Here is an 18,141-nt window from a genome sequence, read left to right as displayed (position 1 = left end):
AGGTACTGGAAACACCTATAACTTCATTGACTTCAGTTTTGCAGATGTTCAGAACTGACTTAAGTTTTTCATGTCTCCGCGGCTCTCAGAATTTAGTGCTCCAAAGTGCCCCAATTAGTGACCCAAAGAGCACTGAAGTGAATAGAAAGAGCCCCCTTCCTTCAGTGAGCTTTGAATCAGGCCCTTAGTCCATACAATGCTCTTTGGAGTAGGGACCTATGCTCTCATGATTCAGTTCTGCCATCTCCTCAGCGGTCCTACACTGTTCTACATTCAGACAGTTTTCTCCCAACGCATAAATCCTGCTGGGGCCATGCAGGGTGTACACTTAGTTAGGGCTCTGGATGAGGAGGGAGGGACAGTCTTTCCCCCCCTGTGTGTTCATATCCCTGGTGATGGGCAGAGGAGGACCCATCGACTCTGATTGGTGAAGTGAACATCTGGGAAGGCCTCTGCTGGTGGTGGATTGCCTTAATCCCTTGGAAGGGGCTTGATAAATTAGCAGAGACTTCTTCAGCCTCTGACTGTTATGTGGGTAAGGGTAGGAGTGGGCCTCCTGCCTATGGTAATTGAGGCGGGGTGGGGGGGTGTTACCCAATCAGGATTTTTGTGGGTTCCTCGTTTGAGAAGGGAGCTCAGAGGCTCACTCATCTTCTCCCCTGTGCCAATATCTATTGATGGGGGAGGGAACTCTTCAGATCACTGGGGCATGTCTTCACACCCCATCAGAGCTGTTGGTGGGGGGAGTTGTGCTTCGTGTTACATGACCCTTTAGGATTCTTCTCTGGCAACAAGGAAAGGACTGTTACAGCCCTTGCTCGGCGCTGGCTGGTAGGGGAGCTCTGCATAGTGGTTAGGGCCAGTGATGTGCGATGGGGGAGTAGGGGAACCTGGGCCCTCCCACTACACCAGGCTCTGACCCAGGACCCTTTGAGGCATAGGTGCTGAGTTTTCTTATTCCCCAGGGGGGCTCCAGTCCGCCCCTTCCCCCTTCCTCTGCCTCTTCCCACCCTGCTCCAACCCCTTCCCTGAGGCCCCACCTGTCCACGGCTCTCCGCCCTCCCCCAAACACCTCCCCCAGCCGCCAAACAGCTGTGGCTGGTGGGTGTTGAGCACCCACTATTTTTTCCCATGGGTGCTGCAGCCACTGACCACCCACGGAGTCAGCACCTATGCTTTGAGGGCTATCAGTGCTCTGGCAGCTGGGGAGACACGGCTGCCCTCCCTGGGCCACTTCCTACCACCTCCGTGCTATTGTCCCAAGGTTGCTGTCTCAGGTGAGGCAGCACCAGGTTTGTCTGCTCACCACAAGGCACCGGCGTGGCAACTGCCTCCTCCTGTGGTACAGCCCAGCCTCGTGGGCCAGCCCAGTCCAAAGGCTTTCCTCTGCTGGGGACAAAAATAGAGGGGCTCAATCTAGTCCAGAGTTCACAGGAGAAGGGAATGTTTCCCTCTCTGGCTGTCTCTGCAGCAGGCCCTCCCTTCCCTCAGGGAGGGGCCTTTGGGCAGTTGTTTTGGGAGAGATTCTGCCTTCCCTCAGCTCGTCTCCCCTGGAGCTGCCGGGAGCAGGTCTGCTCTCCTCTCTGGTCTGCCCCCAACTGAGCTGCTGTCCTGCCTTTTAACTCCTTTTCCAGTTGGTGCATTTGCTACAGGTGTGGCGGGGCGGGGCTGGCTGAGCCCAGAGTAGTTCCTAAACCCCTTGTTGCTCAGTGTGGGTTTATACATCCCATCACAAGGACCCAATCCTAACTAAAATATCAGGGCATGCTATGAGCATGATCAGTACTTCCCCCAAACCATTCCCTATATGGAAATTAGGTGCAGCAGAGTCTATGGGCTTGTGTACTCTGCCACGCGGGGTCGATCTAAGATACGTAACTTCAGCTATGTGAATAGAATAGCTGAGTCGACGTACTTAGATCTATTTACCACAGTGTCTTCACTGTGGTAAGTCGACAGCTGACGCTCTCCCGTCGACTCCGCTTGCGCTTCTCGTTCTGGTGGAGTACCAGAGTCGACGGGAGAGCGCTCAGCGGTCAATTTATCGTGTCTATACTAGACGCGATAAATCGACCCCCGCTGGATCGATCGCTGCCCGCTGATCCAGCGGGTAGTGTAGACAAGCCCTAGTCGTCCAACTCTGGGAAGGGAGCAGGTTTAAGTGGCTACTTACAGCCAAGATACACTTCATGCTGGAACTGCAAGGAAGAAAGCTCATGCACTCAGAAGCAGGCTCTGCAGCCTTCACTCCCCAGAAGAGTAGCCAAGTTAGGAGCTGTAATACCTTGTGATTTGCTGCAGCTTCTGTAGAAATGAGTCCGATTTGTCTGCTATTTTGTTTATAACCAAGTAGAAGTATTCAAAAATGTTCAACATTTTGTATATTATTTTGGGCCAAGTTCTGATCAATGTAACTGACATGGCCATGTATATATAACTGCTTCAATATACTGTACAGATCAGAGCATCCACAGAATTAACATGATAGTTTACCACAGAGGTAATACTAACTATTATTTGGAAAAAGCTTTTTGACAATGTTTACCTATTGCACAGCATCCACAATCACAGACTGGAATTACATCCATTTCATTCGTTTCAGGTTACAGTATTCTCTGTTTTCTTTTTATAGTCAGAAGTTCATGTTGTATTTTTCCGTAGCTTGAGTGCATAATGCCTGGCTTGCCTGTGATCTACCGTTATGCAGGACTGTGGGTCAAAATGAGTGTTTGTTATTAATGTAGGGAAGAGTGATTCCAAGCAGCTCTGTTATATAATCTCATATACTGGTACAGTAAAATGTGTGGTTTATGATGGGTGATTGCTTCTAAACAGCACTTTCTCGTCATTTAGAATAACTGTTCAGAGACTGATACAAAAGCAAGCTGAATCTCCTCAGTCTATTCTCTCTTGGACTTCATTAAGGAACGGAATTATTGCTTCAAAAGTTTTGGGAGTTTTGTTTGTTTTTTGTGTGCATGTTTGGTAATGTTCTAATAAAATAAAGAAGAGGAAGAAATTTTCCGTATGACGCAGTCCATAAATTAAAGGCAAAGCTAAGCTCTTTAAATGCACATAAATAAAAGTAAGATGTAAATAAGATAAGTACACATTAATAAAAAGGATGTGGGGGAAACAATGAAGGAAACAATTATTGAACAGCAAGATGTATTCAAAGCTGGGCTGATTTCAACAGCTTTCATGCAAAGTAGTGTCTATTTTTTCACAATGTTCTTACAATAATAATTCTCCTGGCTTCTATTATTCTGCTAGATATTCATGCTTGAAGCAATTTTTAAAATGATATAATGTTGGCAGATTAGCTTTTTATATCTTGGCAGATATGAAGACAGGATTTGGAAAATCATTTTTAAAGAGTCATTTGGGGTTTCAGATTTGATACTGATTTGATTCATAATTTTATTCTCTTTAAAGGCACCTAGGTCATCATTGGTAGACTGATGCCTAATTTTTATTAAGAAACATAATTTATTATCTTAATTACACAAGAACCTTTAAAATAATTGTCTCCCTTTAGCAAACAAACAAACAAAAATTGGCTGTTTTTTTTAACTAACTGTGAATGGTTTGTAGGCAGTCAGGTGCTACAGAGATGGAGACCATATAAGTACCTAGCTACATATGTACTGTACAATTGTACAATCAGCTTTGTGGCACTTTTTTGAATTTGTATTTCTTAGGGTAGGAAGCAATCCCTTTAATTACACATCGGAGAGTGGCACACCTGTTGGGATTAATGTCAAGATCCCCATGGAAACAAGACACAACATCTCAATATGTTCAAACTCCAGAAACATAAAGGTATTTCAAACTGTTTATATCCACATTAATCTGCAACATCTTCTGTCTTCTGTCTATATATTTGTCCGCTTCATGCACTATGTAAACTTATTTCAATTAATGTGCATGTCTTGTTTTAAACATGCTCTAATGTTACTAGTACATGTAACCACAGACAAGCCAAAATATTAGCACACCTCCAGCTAGTAAAGTATCACAATTTATGCTAATTTAAGTGTCTACTCACTGGCCAAATTCTATTCTCATTTACAGGCATGTAAATCCAGGGTCACTTCATTGACTTTACTCTTGTTCTGGTATCACACCAGAGTAACTGAGTGCAGAATTTCACCTCATATGGATAATTCTTATTCACAAAAATAGTCCCATTGCCTTCAACGTAGTATGCCACTGACATCAACAGGAGTACTAACATGAGTTAGGACTACTTGTGAATTTGGGAATGCAGGATTAGATCCTGAGGGTGGCATTTTGGCCCAATGAAGACAAAGGCAAACTACTTTTGGACAAACCTCAAGAACTGCAAGATACAGGATACCTATTATACTCATTAACTTAAATTCAAAGACACTTTTCATGAGCAGCAGACAGACATGCTGGCCTTCTCTCAATTCATATAAGAGCACTCTTCCAATGGCAACTTCAAACGCCACACATAGGCCAATCGTAGTTATAAGGATTTAACTCTGTTTAACTGCAAACAGTGGTCCTGGTTCTGATATCACTTACATTGGTATCGTAACTCCAATGAAATATATGGACCAGATTTTCTAGCAAGATCCATCTCCCTTTGACCAATCCCATTGTAAGGATATTGGGGAAGTGTTGGGGTAGGATGGAGCATGGCCAGAGCATTGCTGCCTTTTGACAATCCTTGGCTGGCAGTTGGCCGTTTGGGAGCCACTAGCAGTCTAATCTATGCTGAGACTGTACTAGAACTGCCAGAAGAATCACGGACCCACAACCAGCTCTTTTGTATCTCCTCCTCTCCCCTATCCAACAGATGTGTAAAACCAGCAAGAGCACAGAATCAAGCCCAGTATTTCTCCATCCCCACAAAGGAGGATACAAACAAAAGAGGAAATATTCCAACAAGAACAAGGGTTGCATGATGAGATCTCATTCTGAGGAAACATTTTGTCTAATCCTGTCCCTAACTCGATATCCAGAAGCCCACTGGCACACACTGATTCAGAATCAAGTTAATTCTTTGGTAACATTCTTTCAAACTCTTTACTTGGTACTGCAAATAAAATCAACTGTGCATATGTTTGGAAATCATCCACTTGGAAGCCTAAATTCATACATGAAAGATTTTCTTCTTCACAGTATTCTTGAAAAATTATACATATTTTAAGTGAACAAGTGAAGTTGAACCAACTGTTGTAGTCACCAGATTTTTAAGTGCCCGTTCGCATTACCGACTGAACAGCAACAGCAACAAAATCTGTGCAATTTTCAAAGTTTCCGCACATATGCTCCACTTAAGCACATCACAGTGTTTTTAAATAAAACAAGATATGATAGTGAGGGTACAGCAGAGCAGAATACAACATACCTTCAGGAATGGATCTTATTCTGTGCAAACACACAATGAGTATGTCTTCATTCCTGAGTTAGCCCAGATGATTGGCACTTGGGTTAGCTAACATCAGGAGTGAGCAGACACAGTCAAAAACCTACCCAAATTACTGGGTTCTCACCTGTCATTCTCCCAGTGTATGGCACTAGGACTTCTGGGGGCATTTCCCATGATTATTTGTGCTGCAGTAAGCTGGCTCATTCTGTGATTTTTTCCTGGGGAATTGTGATAAGACTTGTCTGAACCTCTGGGCACATGGGAGTAATTGTGGAGGACTTGTGGAGGCTTTGGAGCACCATCAGCTCCTGAGTTGTTTAAAGTCATTCCAGTCTCACTTGCATGACAATAAATTTTTTCTCCCTCAAGCAAAAGTGCTTTTCCATCTTTAAGCAGCTGCCTCCAGTTGTAACACATGCTTACTGAATCAAAGGATTTACTGGAACACTGCAAATAACACAAGGTGGGTGAGGTCATAATTTTTATTGGATCAACTTCTGTTGGTGAGAGATACACACTTTTGAGTTTATACAGTTCTTCAGGTCTGGGAAATATGCTCAGAGTGTCACAGCTAAATACAAGGTGGAACAGTTTTTTTAGCATAAGTAGATAACATATATTTCAAGGACCATTCAAGGAGAAGTGGCCAGTTAACACCCTTGCAGTCATAGGAACCTTTTACATTCTTCCCAAGACACACAAACAAGGAAACAAGGGAACACAGGCAGACCCATCATATTTAGCCACAATACTTCTACTGAAAGACTATCAGGACTCATAGAAACCATCCTCAAATCACTCACCACACAAAGGATGAGCTTCCTCCAGACACAACCGACTTCCTCCAGAAACTCTATAACATTAAGAACCTCCCTCAGAACATCATCCTTGCCACCATGGATGTCACAATGATGGCATTGCTGCCAGCCTAAAATATCTATAAGACAATGGACAACACTCACATATCCATCCAAACACATCGCCAAACTCATCCTCATCCATAACAACTTTATATTCAACAAAAAACACTTTGTTCAAACTATGGGAACAGCCAGGGGTACTACAATGGCTCCCCAATATGCCAACCTCTTCATGGGCCAACTCAAGGGAGAATTTCTGGACAAATGCACCACAAAACCAATGATATACCTGAGATACATCAATGATATTTTCATCCTCTGGACAGACGACTTAAACTCGCTCATAAACTTCCACCACAAATTCAATAACCACCATCCATCCATCAAACTCTCTCTAGAACACTCCCAAACTAGAATGACCTTCCTAGACACCACAATCAGCTTCACTAATGGAACCCTACAGGCAACTATATGCAAGAAACCAGGGATCACTACACCTATCGTCATAGATCCAGTAACCACCCCAAACACACCAAGAAATCTGTTATCTACAGTCAGGAACTCAGGTACCTCAGAATATGCCTGGAGGAGAAAGCCCAGGATACACACCTTAACATACTTAAAACCACTTTCACCAAACAAGGACACTCCACCAGAGAAGTAGATCACATCATGGAACAGCCACCCCCACATTCAAGATCCATTGGTCCTACACTTGCCTATCACACATGCATCCAGTGCACTAAATGCCCCAATTACAACTATGTGGATGAAACCAGAAAATCACTATGCTCTCCAATGAACTGATGCAGAAAAATGATAAAAGACAAAAACACCATATTACCTGTGGGTGAACACTTTTCGCAAAGTGACCACTCCACATCTGACCTCTCAATACTCATCCTGCACAATACTTTCAAAAGAGAAGACTGGGAACCATGGCCACTGGGAGCTGCAGGGGGTTGTGCCTGTGGACGGTCAACTTTAGCAAATTGTCTCATGGCCCACAATCAGATTACCCAGTTTGCCCACCACTGATCTATAACCTCTAACTCCCTCTCCTTTTTTCTCCCCTTCTTCTTCCCTATGAGTGCAGAGGTGTTAACTGGCCATGTCACCTAGAATGGTCCCTTGAAATATGTGTTAATTACTTATGCTAAACAATCTGTTCCACCTTGTATTGAGCTGTGACACTCTGAGTACCTTTACCAGACCCGAGGAAGAGCTCTGTGTAAGAAAAAAAAGCTTGTTTCTCTCATCAGCAGGAGTTGGTCCAATAAAAGATATTACCTCACCCATCTTGTCTTTCTAATATCCTGGGACCAACACGGCTACTACACTGCATACAACTCTACCACAAACAGGAAAGACTAAAACTTCCTACTAACTTCCCCCAATCAAATACATCAACATAATAACATACATAACAACAACTTAACATTAAGATAGAGCACTGTCTATTGGTGGAGGTGCTGTCTACACTGATCATTACAGTTCCTCAGATTTGTGGAACTCTGCTTTTTTTAGTGAAAGTGCAAGGATGTGTATGTAGTGTACATCACACCATTATATTGCACCATTAATGTCCACTGATAAGTAAATCTTTGCAATTTCAACACAAGACTTAGGCCTTGTCTACACAACAATATTGCACCAGTCTAACTTAAATTAGGTTTTAAACTGCTTTAGTTAATCTGGTGCAAACCCCTATATGGACACTGATTTTGGTTTAAGAGTGGTTTATTTCTGTTTAGCTTAAACAGATTCCTAACTGATTTAAACTTAAACCAATAAAAGCCTGTTCAATCCAAAATAAAAGTGTTTACGCAGAGTTTTGCACCAGTTTAACTACATCATCACAGCTTTAGTTAAACTGGTGCAATTTTCTCATGCCATAAGCATATTAAACTGGGTTTGCAGAATCTCTAAAAAATGTACACACACTTCTTGGCAAAATACCAATCAACAAGGAATGTATATTTGGCAGAGACTCCTTACTTTTGGAAGAGAAGCTCTGGATCCTGAACTCTGTGTAGTCATTGTCAAGACTGTAGTGATGCCCAAAGCGACTCTGGCTGGAGCAGCATCCATGTTGATCCAGAAAGAAACCCAGGACAAAATGACGATCAGCAGGCTAGGAATGTACATCTGGATTAAATAGTATCCCATCTGACGTTCCAAATGAAACTTGACTTCAATGCATGTAAACTTTCCTAGAACATGAAATTGCTTTTATAAATGTTTTTGCACATTTTGTCTTATTTTATGAGCATAAATTAGCTTCCTGACTTCAGGCATATACAGATTTCACAGCATGCTATCATAATGTCTTAAAAAGCAGAGGCCCCAATATGAAAACATTGTTCTGGTTTAGCTTTTTGGTAACATTGTAGTTTGGTGGAGTTGACATCATAATGTTCACTTGAAACAGCGGCCATTTATTTTTGTGACTGAATCTTATTACTTTACAGTGTGATCACTTTACAAGAGGTCTAGTCCCCTAAAAAAACCGTTTTTAACAAATGAGTCCCATTCTCCTTTGGTTGGGTGGGCCCCATCTCATCCAGTGTTTCTCTCTCCATCTAACCAGTAGACCAGTCATTTGCCTGCATCTAAGTATGTTGAACTTGCTCCATCCTTAGTAAACAAAATTATATTGGTACACTTTACTGGGGCTGGAGAAGATGCTGTTAAAAGTAGACACTCAGATGTGGGTAGGGGACTGTTTTTTTGGCTGAACAGATGGTGCTGGACAGCATTATCTCACCAGGAACTGGTTGAATGGTCAAGTACAATACAGAGGGCATTAGTGTACCCTAGTCACTCAAGAATTCTGTTTCCCGAAGTTCTATGGATCTACAAGGGCTGAATGCCATGCAATGAGATGGAGTGCGGGAAAGTGGCAGGGGGAAATTGCAGCTGAATAGTATTCCTGTTCTTTCACAAATTAAAATTTAAACTATAATATTCTGTGAACATTTAGCAGAGAAAAATTGTATAGTTTTCTGTGCTAGGTCCTGACTAAATAATTTGAATAGGTTGATAACTTCAAACTTCAGCCCCTTCAATCAGCTGGTAACAGGAATCACCTGACATCCACAGGTAATTCTGCTTACTTATGAATGGTCAGTTTTCAGAATGGAGAGAGGTAAATAGTGGTGTCCCCAGGGGTCTGTTCTGGGACCAGTCCTATTCAACATATTCATAAATGATCTGGAAAAAGGGGTAAACAGTGAGGTGGCAAAATTTGCAGATGATACAAAATTACTAAAGATAGTTAAGACCCAGGCAGACTGCGAAGAGCTACAAAAGGATCTCTCAAAACTGGGTGACTGAGGAACAAAATGGCAGATGAAATTTAATGCTGATAAATGCAAAGTAGTGCACATTGGAAAGAATAATCCCAACTACACATATAAAATGATGGGGTCTAAATTAGCTGTTACCACTCAAAAAAGAGATCTTGGAGTCATTGTGGATAGTTCTCTGAAAACATCCACTCAATGTGCAGTGGCAGTCAAAAAAGCAAATAGAATGCTGGGAATAATTAAGAAAGGGATCGATAATAGGACAGAAAATATCATGTTGCCTTTATATAAATCCATGGTACGCCCACATCTTGAATACTGTGGGCAGATGTGGTCGCCTCATCTCAAAAAGATATATTGGAATTGGAAAAGGTTCAGAAAAGGGCAACAAAAATGATTAGGGATATGGAATAGCTTCCATATGAGGAGAGATTAATAAGACTAGGACTTTTCAGCTTCGAAAAGAGATAGCTAAGGAGAGATATGATTGTGGCCTATAAAATCATGACTAGTGTAGAGAAAGTAGATAAGGAAGTGTTTACTACTTCTCATAACACAAGAACTAGGGGTCATCAAATGAAATTAATAGGCAGCAGGTTTAAAACAAATAAAACGAAGTATTTCTTCACACAACGCACAGTCAACCTGTGGAACTCTTTGCCAGAGGATGTTGTGAAGGCCATGACCATAACAGCGTTCAAAAAAGAACTAGATAAATTCATGGAGGATAGGTCCATCAATGGCTATTAGCCAGGATGGGCAGGGATGGTATCCCTAGCCTCTGTTTGCCAGAAGCTGGGAATGAGCGACAGGGGATGGATCACTTGATGATTATCTGTTCTGTTCATTCCCTCTGGGGCACCTGGCATTGGCCACTGTCGGAAGACAGGATACTGGGCTAGATGGACCTTTGGTCTGACCCAGTAGGGCCATTCTTATGTTCTTATGTACTTTTCATGCACATGAACAGCAGTATTATTAGTAATTATAAGAACAACATGTGTGTCCAGTTCTCCCCAGTGCTGGAAAACCCCAAATAAGGAAACACCATGTGCCTCCTTTTAGAGAGTTCTCTATGGACTGTTTCTCGGAGGGAAGGCAGTATTTGTCCCCTTCAGGGCAACTACAGTTTTCAACTCTCCAAACTTACAGTTCTGAGAGGATTTTCTGGAGACAAAAGCCATTCATATATAAAAAGCAACAAAGCGTCTGACAAAGTGGGTATTCACCCACTAAAGCTTATGCTCCAATACATCAGTTAGTCTATAAGGTGCCACAGGACTCTGTCGCTTTTTACAGGTCCAGACTAACACGGCTACACCTCTGATACTTGATTCATATGTAAGGGGCTCTTCAGAATGCACACTGCTTCTCAGCATGCTCTGCCAGGCTGTCAAGGCATTGACTGCTGACCACTGCCCCCAAATCTTTCCTCTGGGCTGGAACTGCCACACCATGGATACAAGGTATTATCCTATGCAGGGAATCCCCATGGGCTTGCTAGGAAGCTGCTGGTCAGAGATTACTCATCCCTCCCCGCTCCAGCCTGTCTTCTCCCATATTCCAGCAGAATTTCAACCCTTTCCACAGCTCTTGGGGACAGTGAACCTCAGGGTTTTCATCCCCTGACATTTTGGGCCATAGAAATTAGAAGCAATTTTTGAAGCAGCGTTGGGGGTTTTAAAAACCAAACTAAAAAAAATTAAACAGTAGTTTTGTTTCATAAAAACCAATGTAACATTAACTGACGGATTGGGGCTGAACCGCTCATGTCCTGTCATTTCACTGAATGAAAAAATATAACTGATGCAACCAGACTGACTCTCCTGCTGACACAATGAAATACCTCTTTTAGATGGGAAGGATTTATATTTCAACCCAGCAGCTACCAAGAAAACCATTCATAAAAATCTCTGAACACTAGCTGCATATCATAGACTCCAAACACCCAAACTTGTCTCTGGGTAAACTTCCCAGGGGCAGCGTTTCTGACATCAAGCGTGTCCAGAGGCGGTGGATAGTGGAATGGCGTTCAGATATGGGGGCTAGCTGTGATATAAGTAGGGAAAACTGTTAAATAAGATGACACTGCTGCCCCTAGAAAATGCCACAAAAGTCCAAAGATGGTGTTGTGACACGGTGAGATTAATCAAGTACACCCACAAATAATAGATGAAGAAATCATGGCAGCAACAAAAAGACTTCTCTGATGCTGGCAGACCAGGTCATGTCAGGGTTTATTCAGGCCAGTTCACTTGTGTATTAGCATAGATCAAAGCGATTGTTAAATGTATAAGTGTTTTAGGTGTTAAAACTTCCTAAAACGGATAGAATGTTAAATGCATTGTTTTTACTCATCTGTGTCCTGTCAGAATGCAATAGCAAACATTTACATTGTAAATCCCCTGTAACTAAATAACTCATCATACATCAAAGAAGCCTTGTAGAATGCTAATGAGGGACTTTATCAGAAAAAAGTGCTAATTCCAAAGCAAACGGCCATTGTGTGTGATGCCCTGAGGTCAGAGACTCAAAGTGCATTCCTCATTCACTCATCAAAGGCAAAGCCCACATGGGTAGAGAGACTGTCAACTTATTTTCTGTGAGAAGAAGCTGTAGGAAGGGATTCAAAGAAAGAGCCTTCATCTCTGGACTGTTTGGACTCCTACAGGGAAGTGTACCAGATGCAAAGTGGAGATACCCCTGAAAAGATTTGTGAGAAACTGGCAGTTTATTACATCACTGCCACTATTTGGAATTACAAACTGTGATCAACCTGTATATATATTTTACCTGCTTTAACCTCTCAATAACTCATTTTTTTTCTCAGCTTAGTTTACTATAGAATTGGCTGGCAGCGTTGTCTTTGGTGTAAGATCCAGAGTATCAGTGGATCTGGGGTAAGTGACTGGTACCTTGGGACTGGGAGCAACCTGATGTGATGTGATTCTTGGTTTACGTGGACATTATCACAAAGTCCAGTTTGTCTGGATGGCAAGATAGACTGGAGAGTCTGAGTGGACTGTCTGTGATTCCATGGTAAGACTGGAATAGTGATCCAGGAGTTCACATTTGGTACTGGCTTGGTGAAATCTAATTACAGGACACACCACCAGTGTCTGCCCTGTTTTCTGACAGTCTGCCCTGAGGTAGGCACTCACTGTTGCGAGCCATTCCAGACAGTGTGACAACTTCAGAATGGAAAAGTACTAGGTTATGATGGATTTCTGGCTGAATTGTTAAAAAGCACAGAAGATGGAGGCTTGAAAGCCCTGTCAGAGGTAATGAAGAATATATTTGAGAGAAGAGATGTGCCAGAAGATTTTACAATTTCACTGTGTATCCAAATCCCCCAAAAGAAAAACACTATGGATTGTAAAGACTACAGAACAACCAGCCTAGTATCTCACACCTCTAAGATTCTTTTGTGAGTTGTTCAAGACCAAACACAAGGAAAGATAGATAAGGAAATAAGTGAACAACAATATAGTTTCAAACTTGAAAGGGCATGATAAATGTCATTATGAGCTTAAAGCTCATATTAGAAATATCAAGTGAAATAGGGAAAAAATACACTTGTGTTTTATTGATTTCCAAACAGCATTTGACAAAATCTACTCTATAAATTTATCAACATATTAAGATCTGTTGGGATTGATTGATATGGACTCCAAGTAATAAAACAATTTTACTGGAGTCAGAAGGCGGTTATAATGGGAGATGAAAATGAAAATCTAATAGAGATCTAGAGAGGAGTGAGACAAGGTTATATAATGTCACTGACTTCATTCAACATTTATAGTGAGTATTTGATTAAATTAATTGAAGAAATGTAAGAAGGTATTAAGATGAATGAAAATGAGTGAATAATGTTCACTATGAAGACGACACGGTGTTGTTGGCTGATTCAGAAGGTCCAATGAAGTTAGTGGAGATTATTTACAAATATGTCAAAGAATATGGGTTAGAGTTGAATGTGGACAAGACAAAATCTGTGGTGGGATGCAAGGATCCTGGGAAAACACACAAGATTCCAGTGAACAACACAGCCATACAGAAAGTAAGAAATGATTGGTACTTCGGAAGCAGCATTACAGAAGTTGGAAGATAAGATACTGAAGTCAGCACCAGAACAGCGAGAGCAAAAGGGACATTATGGAAGAACAAACATCTGAAGAAAAGGGACATAAATCTGAAGATTAATTCTGACGCTTAAAAACTTATATTTGGTCTGTGATAAATTATGGCTGTGAAACATGGACATTCAAACAATTGATAATAAAGAAACTGTAATCCTTCAAATTATGGGATTATAGAAGAATTATGAAAATATCATGGCAAGACCACATAACCAAGGAAAAAGTATCAGAGATTATCAGAATTTAGCAAACAGTAGTCAGTGATCCTATGAAAAAAAAATTGATTTGCAGGGCACATTTTAAGAGGTTTAGAGGGTGACACATATTTATAGGCACTGGAATTGAAAGTTAATGGCAGGAGAACATGAGAAAGAAAAACAATATCTGGAATGGACAATGTGATATTCTGAGTGGATCAAAAGAACTATTAATCCACAAATAGATTAGCAGAGAATCATAGAGAATGGGCTACCATGGTTGCAAACCTCCAGTAACAGGGATTCTACATAAGAAGAAGAAGGAACAGCCAAATCCAAACTCCAACAGAACAATTCCTGCTCTGGACACAAGGTATGAAGCACAGGGATTTAACATATTTAAAGGGAAAGTACTGAGAAAATATTACATTTTCCAACATTTTTACTGGTTTTCGCCTTCCTGCTTTGCCTAAACCCCAGCTTTCAAACACCAGACCTAATAAATGAGATCTGTTACAAAACTGCTTGTGAATACTAGTAGAAGTAATTACTAATGGAAAAATTAGAAGAACACTCACCGGTGTTGTAGTGTTTTGTGCAATAACCAAGTTCCTTGTCTTCTTTCAAAATAAATTGTGGCAGGGTTAAGCCTTCTGCAACTTGCACTGGACCATCACTTAGCCACTCAAATATCAGATCATTCATAGTGTACCCAACTAGAATAAACAAATCGCAGTTCATTAGATAATAGAGTACAGTTTCAGATGGAAACAAATTATGACTCAGAAAATATCCTCACTTTTGAATGGGCAAACTTCGATACAAGAGTTTCTAATTGATCCAGGAGCTGAACTACATTGACTACAGTTATCATTAAAACTTAGAAATAGCATCAAATATGTAATAGTACTAGAGGCAAAATATTCAACTAAAATCTCAAACGTGCGGCATATCTGCTTTGGTTTATTTCTAATAAAAAGTCAATGTTAATAGCCTGTCAAAGATATTAATGTTCACAGCACAAATTATATTTCACTGTAGCTATGTATCAATTTCTGTACTTTGTTTTATTTTTGTCACTCTGGTTACAGAATTATTGCATTCTACCAACATGAGTATTTCTAGATTACAATATGTTGGATCTTATCAATAACAAAATTGAATGACTTCTATAATTCTTTGAAACTCAGCATAAAGAAATACACAGCAGAAAGAGAAAAGTGGAGAACAGAGTGGACAATGCAGAGAAAAAAGAGTGAAAATGCAAAAGGACAGTCACTTAAAACACTCCCAGCTCTTGTTTCACTCTAATGATACATCAGCATTGTGTCTCACTATGCAGATTACAGATTGCAGAGACTTTCTGTAGTGCTGATCTCCGCTGTAAGGCACAATAATGAAGCTGTGAAATTTGATTTTAAAAAACACAGCTCTTCACTAGGTAAGTCAGCTGGTTACTCACAGCTTTCTAGTTGCATTGTACAAGTCTGCACATCCATCGGAAAATTCTTCAAGTCCATTGGACATGATAAGGTTAATGTTAGCCTAAATATGGGCAAGAAAGGAAACTGCTGTTAGAAATCTTTGCAAGTTATATCCTAAGCACAACATTTATAGGCCAACAATGTTTAAAGTGATGCAGTCAAGCTTTAGAGACCCAGAGGTTTAGTCCTTCGCCCCATCCTCTTAGCGATTTGGGATGAGTCCTGCACTGGTGTTAGAATTCTAACTTCTAAGACAGAGTGCCCATAAGCAAGCAGGATGCTCATTGATTGCAGTGGCTTATAGTAGCCCAGAGCCAGCAGGGGCTGCAGAAAGATAGCAGGGCATGCCAATGTGTTATTGTGCAATCTGTATGTTTTACGTATAACAACGAACCCAAACAATGTAGCATCTTGAGTTATAGGTCATCTCCGCTAGGATTTTAACTCTTGTAGCCTCTGGTTTTTTTTTTTTTTTTTTTTTTTTTGGGGGGTGGGGGCAAATGGTGAAAACACAATCACAGGGATATTTGAAAACAGAAAGTGTAATGCATATAAAGTGAATGCTGAGCCCATCATCCTTGCCACGGACCTTTGAAAAACAAAAAGGTAGTAAAGGCTAAATCTGCAACATTAGACATTGAATGCAAAAGTTAAAAGACAAAGAGCATAGATAGGAAAAGTAAGCTTAAAGGGACTTTGTCAACTCTGAATTTTTTTTACTTACTACTGCTACAAGTAACACCCAAGAATACTTTAACTGAGAGACTTTTTAAATTTTCTCATTTTTTTTTAGTTTACTTTTTGCATTTGACAGGACTTTGTTTACAATCAGTTTCACTAGTTTCCCCTGTACAGGGAGAGAAAAATATTTGTACCAAAATAAGAAAATGTGATGATAAAATCATAAAAATGAGCAGGAGGACTCATATACAGGTGTAGTAACCAAAATGACTTACATCATATTAAAAAAAAACATGATTAGATTTAAAGATACGATGTCTTCAAGCTATGTTGCCATCATTCTTACCACCAAAATGAATATTATTGTTATGGATGTCTGATCATTTTAAGCTGTAGTTATTTCTGAGATATTATTTAAGATTTATATTGCTGTAGACTCCAGAGGCTCCAATCAGATTCAGGCCACCTCCAATGGCCTAGGTTCTGTACAAAACTATAGAAAGAGTCTGTCACACCTGTATACCTGATCCACTCCAGGAGTTCCCAGCCAGGTCTCACGTCTCCTGCCATCACCTGTCTATGGGAAGGGACCCTCATCTCATTCCCTTCTGACTGGGTGTTTTAAGGCTGCACAGCTCCCTGCCCTAAACTATGCTATCTCAGCAAGCCAGTCTGCCTAAAGACCAGTGCCTTTGTTTTGCTTTCTCTCACAGGGCTATGAGCACTGTATTGCCAGCAGTTACCAGTAACTACACAGCTCTTTCTACGCAAGCGCATCTATTCTTAAGGTAAAAGCATTACACAGAAAACATAAAAACAATGAAAGTTCCTATGCACATGCTAAAAGATAACCAGAGGTACCCAATCAGTCTTACAGGGCCCTAGTATGCTAAAGTCTTTCCAACCCTTCTGCGAGGGCTGGAAGAAGGTCCTGTCCTTTTGCTGGATCAGAAAAAAGGTCCTGAGTCAGTTTATATCAAAAGCCCTTTCATTGTTTCTTGGTCTCTGGAAAACCCAGTTTTAACAAGTATATGGAACCCTCCCCAGGGGGTGGTACTTCTCTAGACACGTTTACAAACTATAAACTGGTTCCTGGAAGAACTGGGGCTCATAGAGACAGCCCTTATCCCATGGAACTTACAATCTTATCTACACACTTCAGCTACCAAACAAAGAGTGGCATATGAGCGTCAGTGTTGGTGGGCCTTGTGAATAGGTGGATTTTAATAGGTGGATTTTAAGTGATTTGAAGATGGACAGGGCTTGGCATTTAAAAATATATATATATTGGCATTTCAAAAACTATATTATTTGAGGTATTAACTACAAGAAAACAAACTGAAAATCCACAAAAGTATCTGCAGTAAATCTACTGTACTATAACATGCTATCAGTAGATTGGTTAGCTACCACAACTACGGTTGGGTAAAATTTAAAACAAATTCATGTTGAATATCTTTGTGCCCCTTTTATGTGTGCTTTTCAGAAGTATTTTTATGAATGAGCATTTACTTGTGAGAATGCTCACAAAAATAAAATGTTAAGCTTGTATGTTTGAATATTTCCTGAAAATGTATTTTGAATTGAATTGTGAAATTAATTTTACACTTGAAATTTGTCCCATTGTTGATTAGTTACAGAAGTCCTCCAATCATAGAACAGACCCAGTACAGCATAATTTAAATAACATGGCATGAATTTTTAATGTTCATGAATAGTTCATTGCAAACAATCTGCAGACCAAGAATTATTCACTGAAGAAATTAGTGATTAATTTCAAACAGAAATTCAAGAATTTCAGAAAAACATTTCTAGGAGAATTCTGATAGCAAAGAGGCAAAATTCATGAAATACATTTTTCATTACAAATTAGTCTCCCAGTTCTAATCAATCCAATACCTTGCTTAGGGCCTATACCAAAGTCCACTGAAGTCCCTGAAGGCTTTCAATTGACTTCAATGAGATCAGGCCTTTAGATCAGTATTTAAACATTATGGTCATGGTGTGACAGTGTACCCCATAAGGCTTTATGGGGAGGGGGTGCTTATAAATGTATGTATGACATAACTGG

The 18,141-nt window shown here is 40.6% G+C and overlaps 1 protein-coding gene across 2 annotated transcripts in view; it reads right to left on the bottom strand.

Annotated features, from left to right (window-relative positions):
- The window catches only part of LOC113406148 (glycine receptor subunit alpha-2), a 162,624-nt gene that overhangs the window by 86,401 nt on the left and 58,082 nt on the right, over nucleotides 1-18,141 (bottom strand). For both annotated transcript variants that reach the window (XM_026649104.1, XM_026649107.1), the window contains exons 5-7: nucleotides 15,368-15,450; nucleotides 14,484-14,621; nucleotides 8,260-8,474 (exon numbers count right to left, since the gene is read on the bottom strand). In XM_026649104.1, coding sequence (XP_026504889.1) covers nucleotides 8,260-8,474; nucleotides 14,484-14,621; nucleotides 15,368-15,450 — 436 coding nt within the window. The remainder of the gene's footprint in view (nucleotides 1-8,259; nucleotides 8,475-14,483; nucleotides 14,622-15,367; nucleotides 15,451-18,141) is intronic.

The sequence above is a fragment of the Terrapene carolina genome, unplaced genomic scaffold (assembly GCF_002925995.2).
Source record: "Terrapene carolina triunguis isolate 2854851 unplaced genomic scaffold, T_m_triunguis-2.0 Scaffold23, whole genome shotgun sequence".
Taxonomy (NCBI): Eukaryota; Metazoa; Chordata; order Testudines; family Emydidae; genus Terrapene; species Terrapene triunguis.
This window is presented reverse-complemented; position numbering and strand designations above follow the sequence as displayed.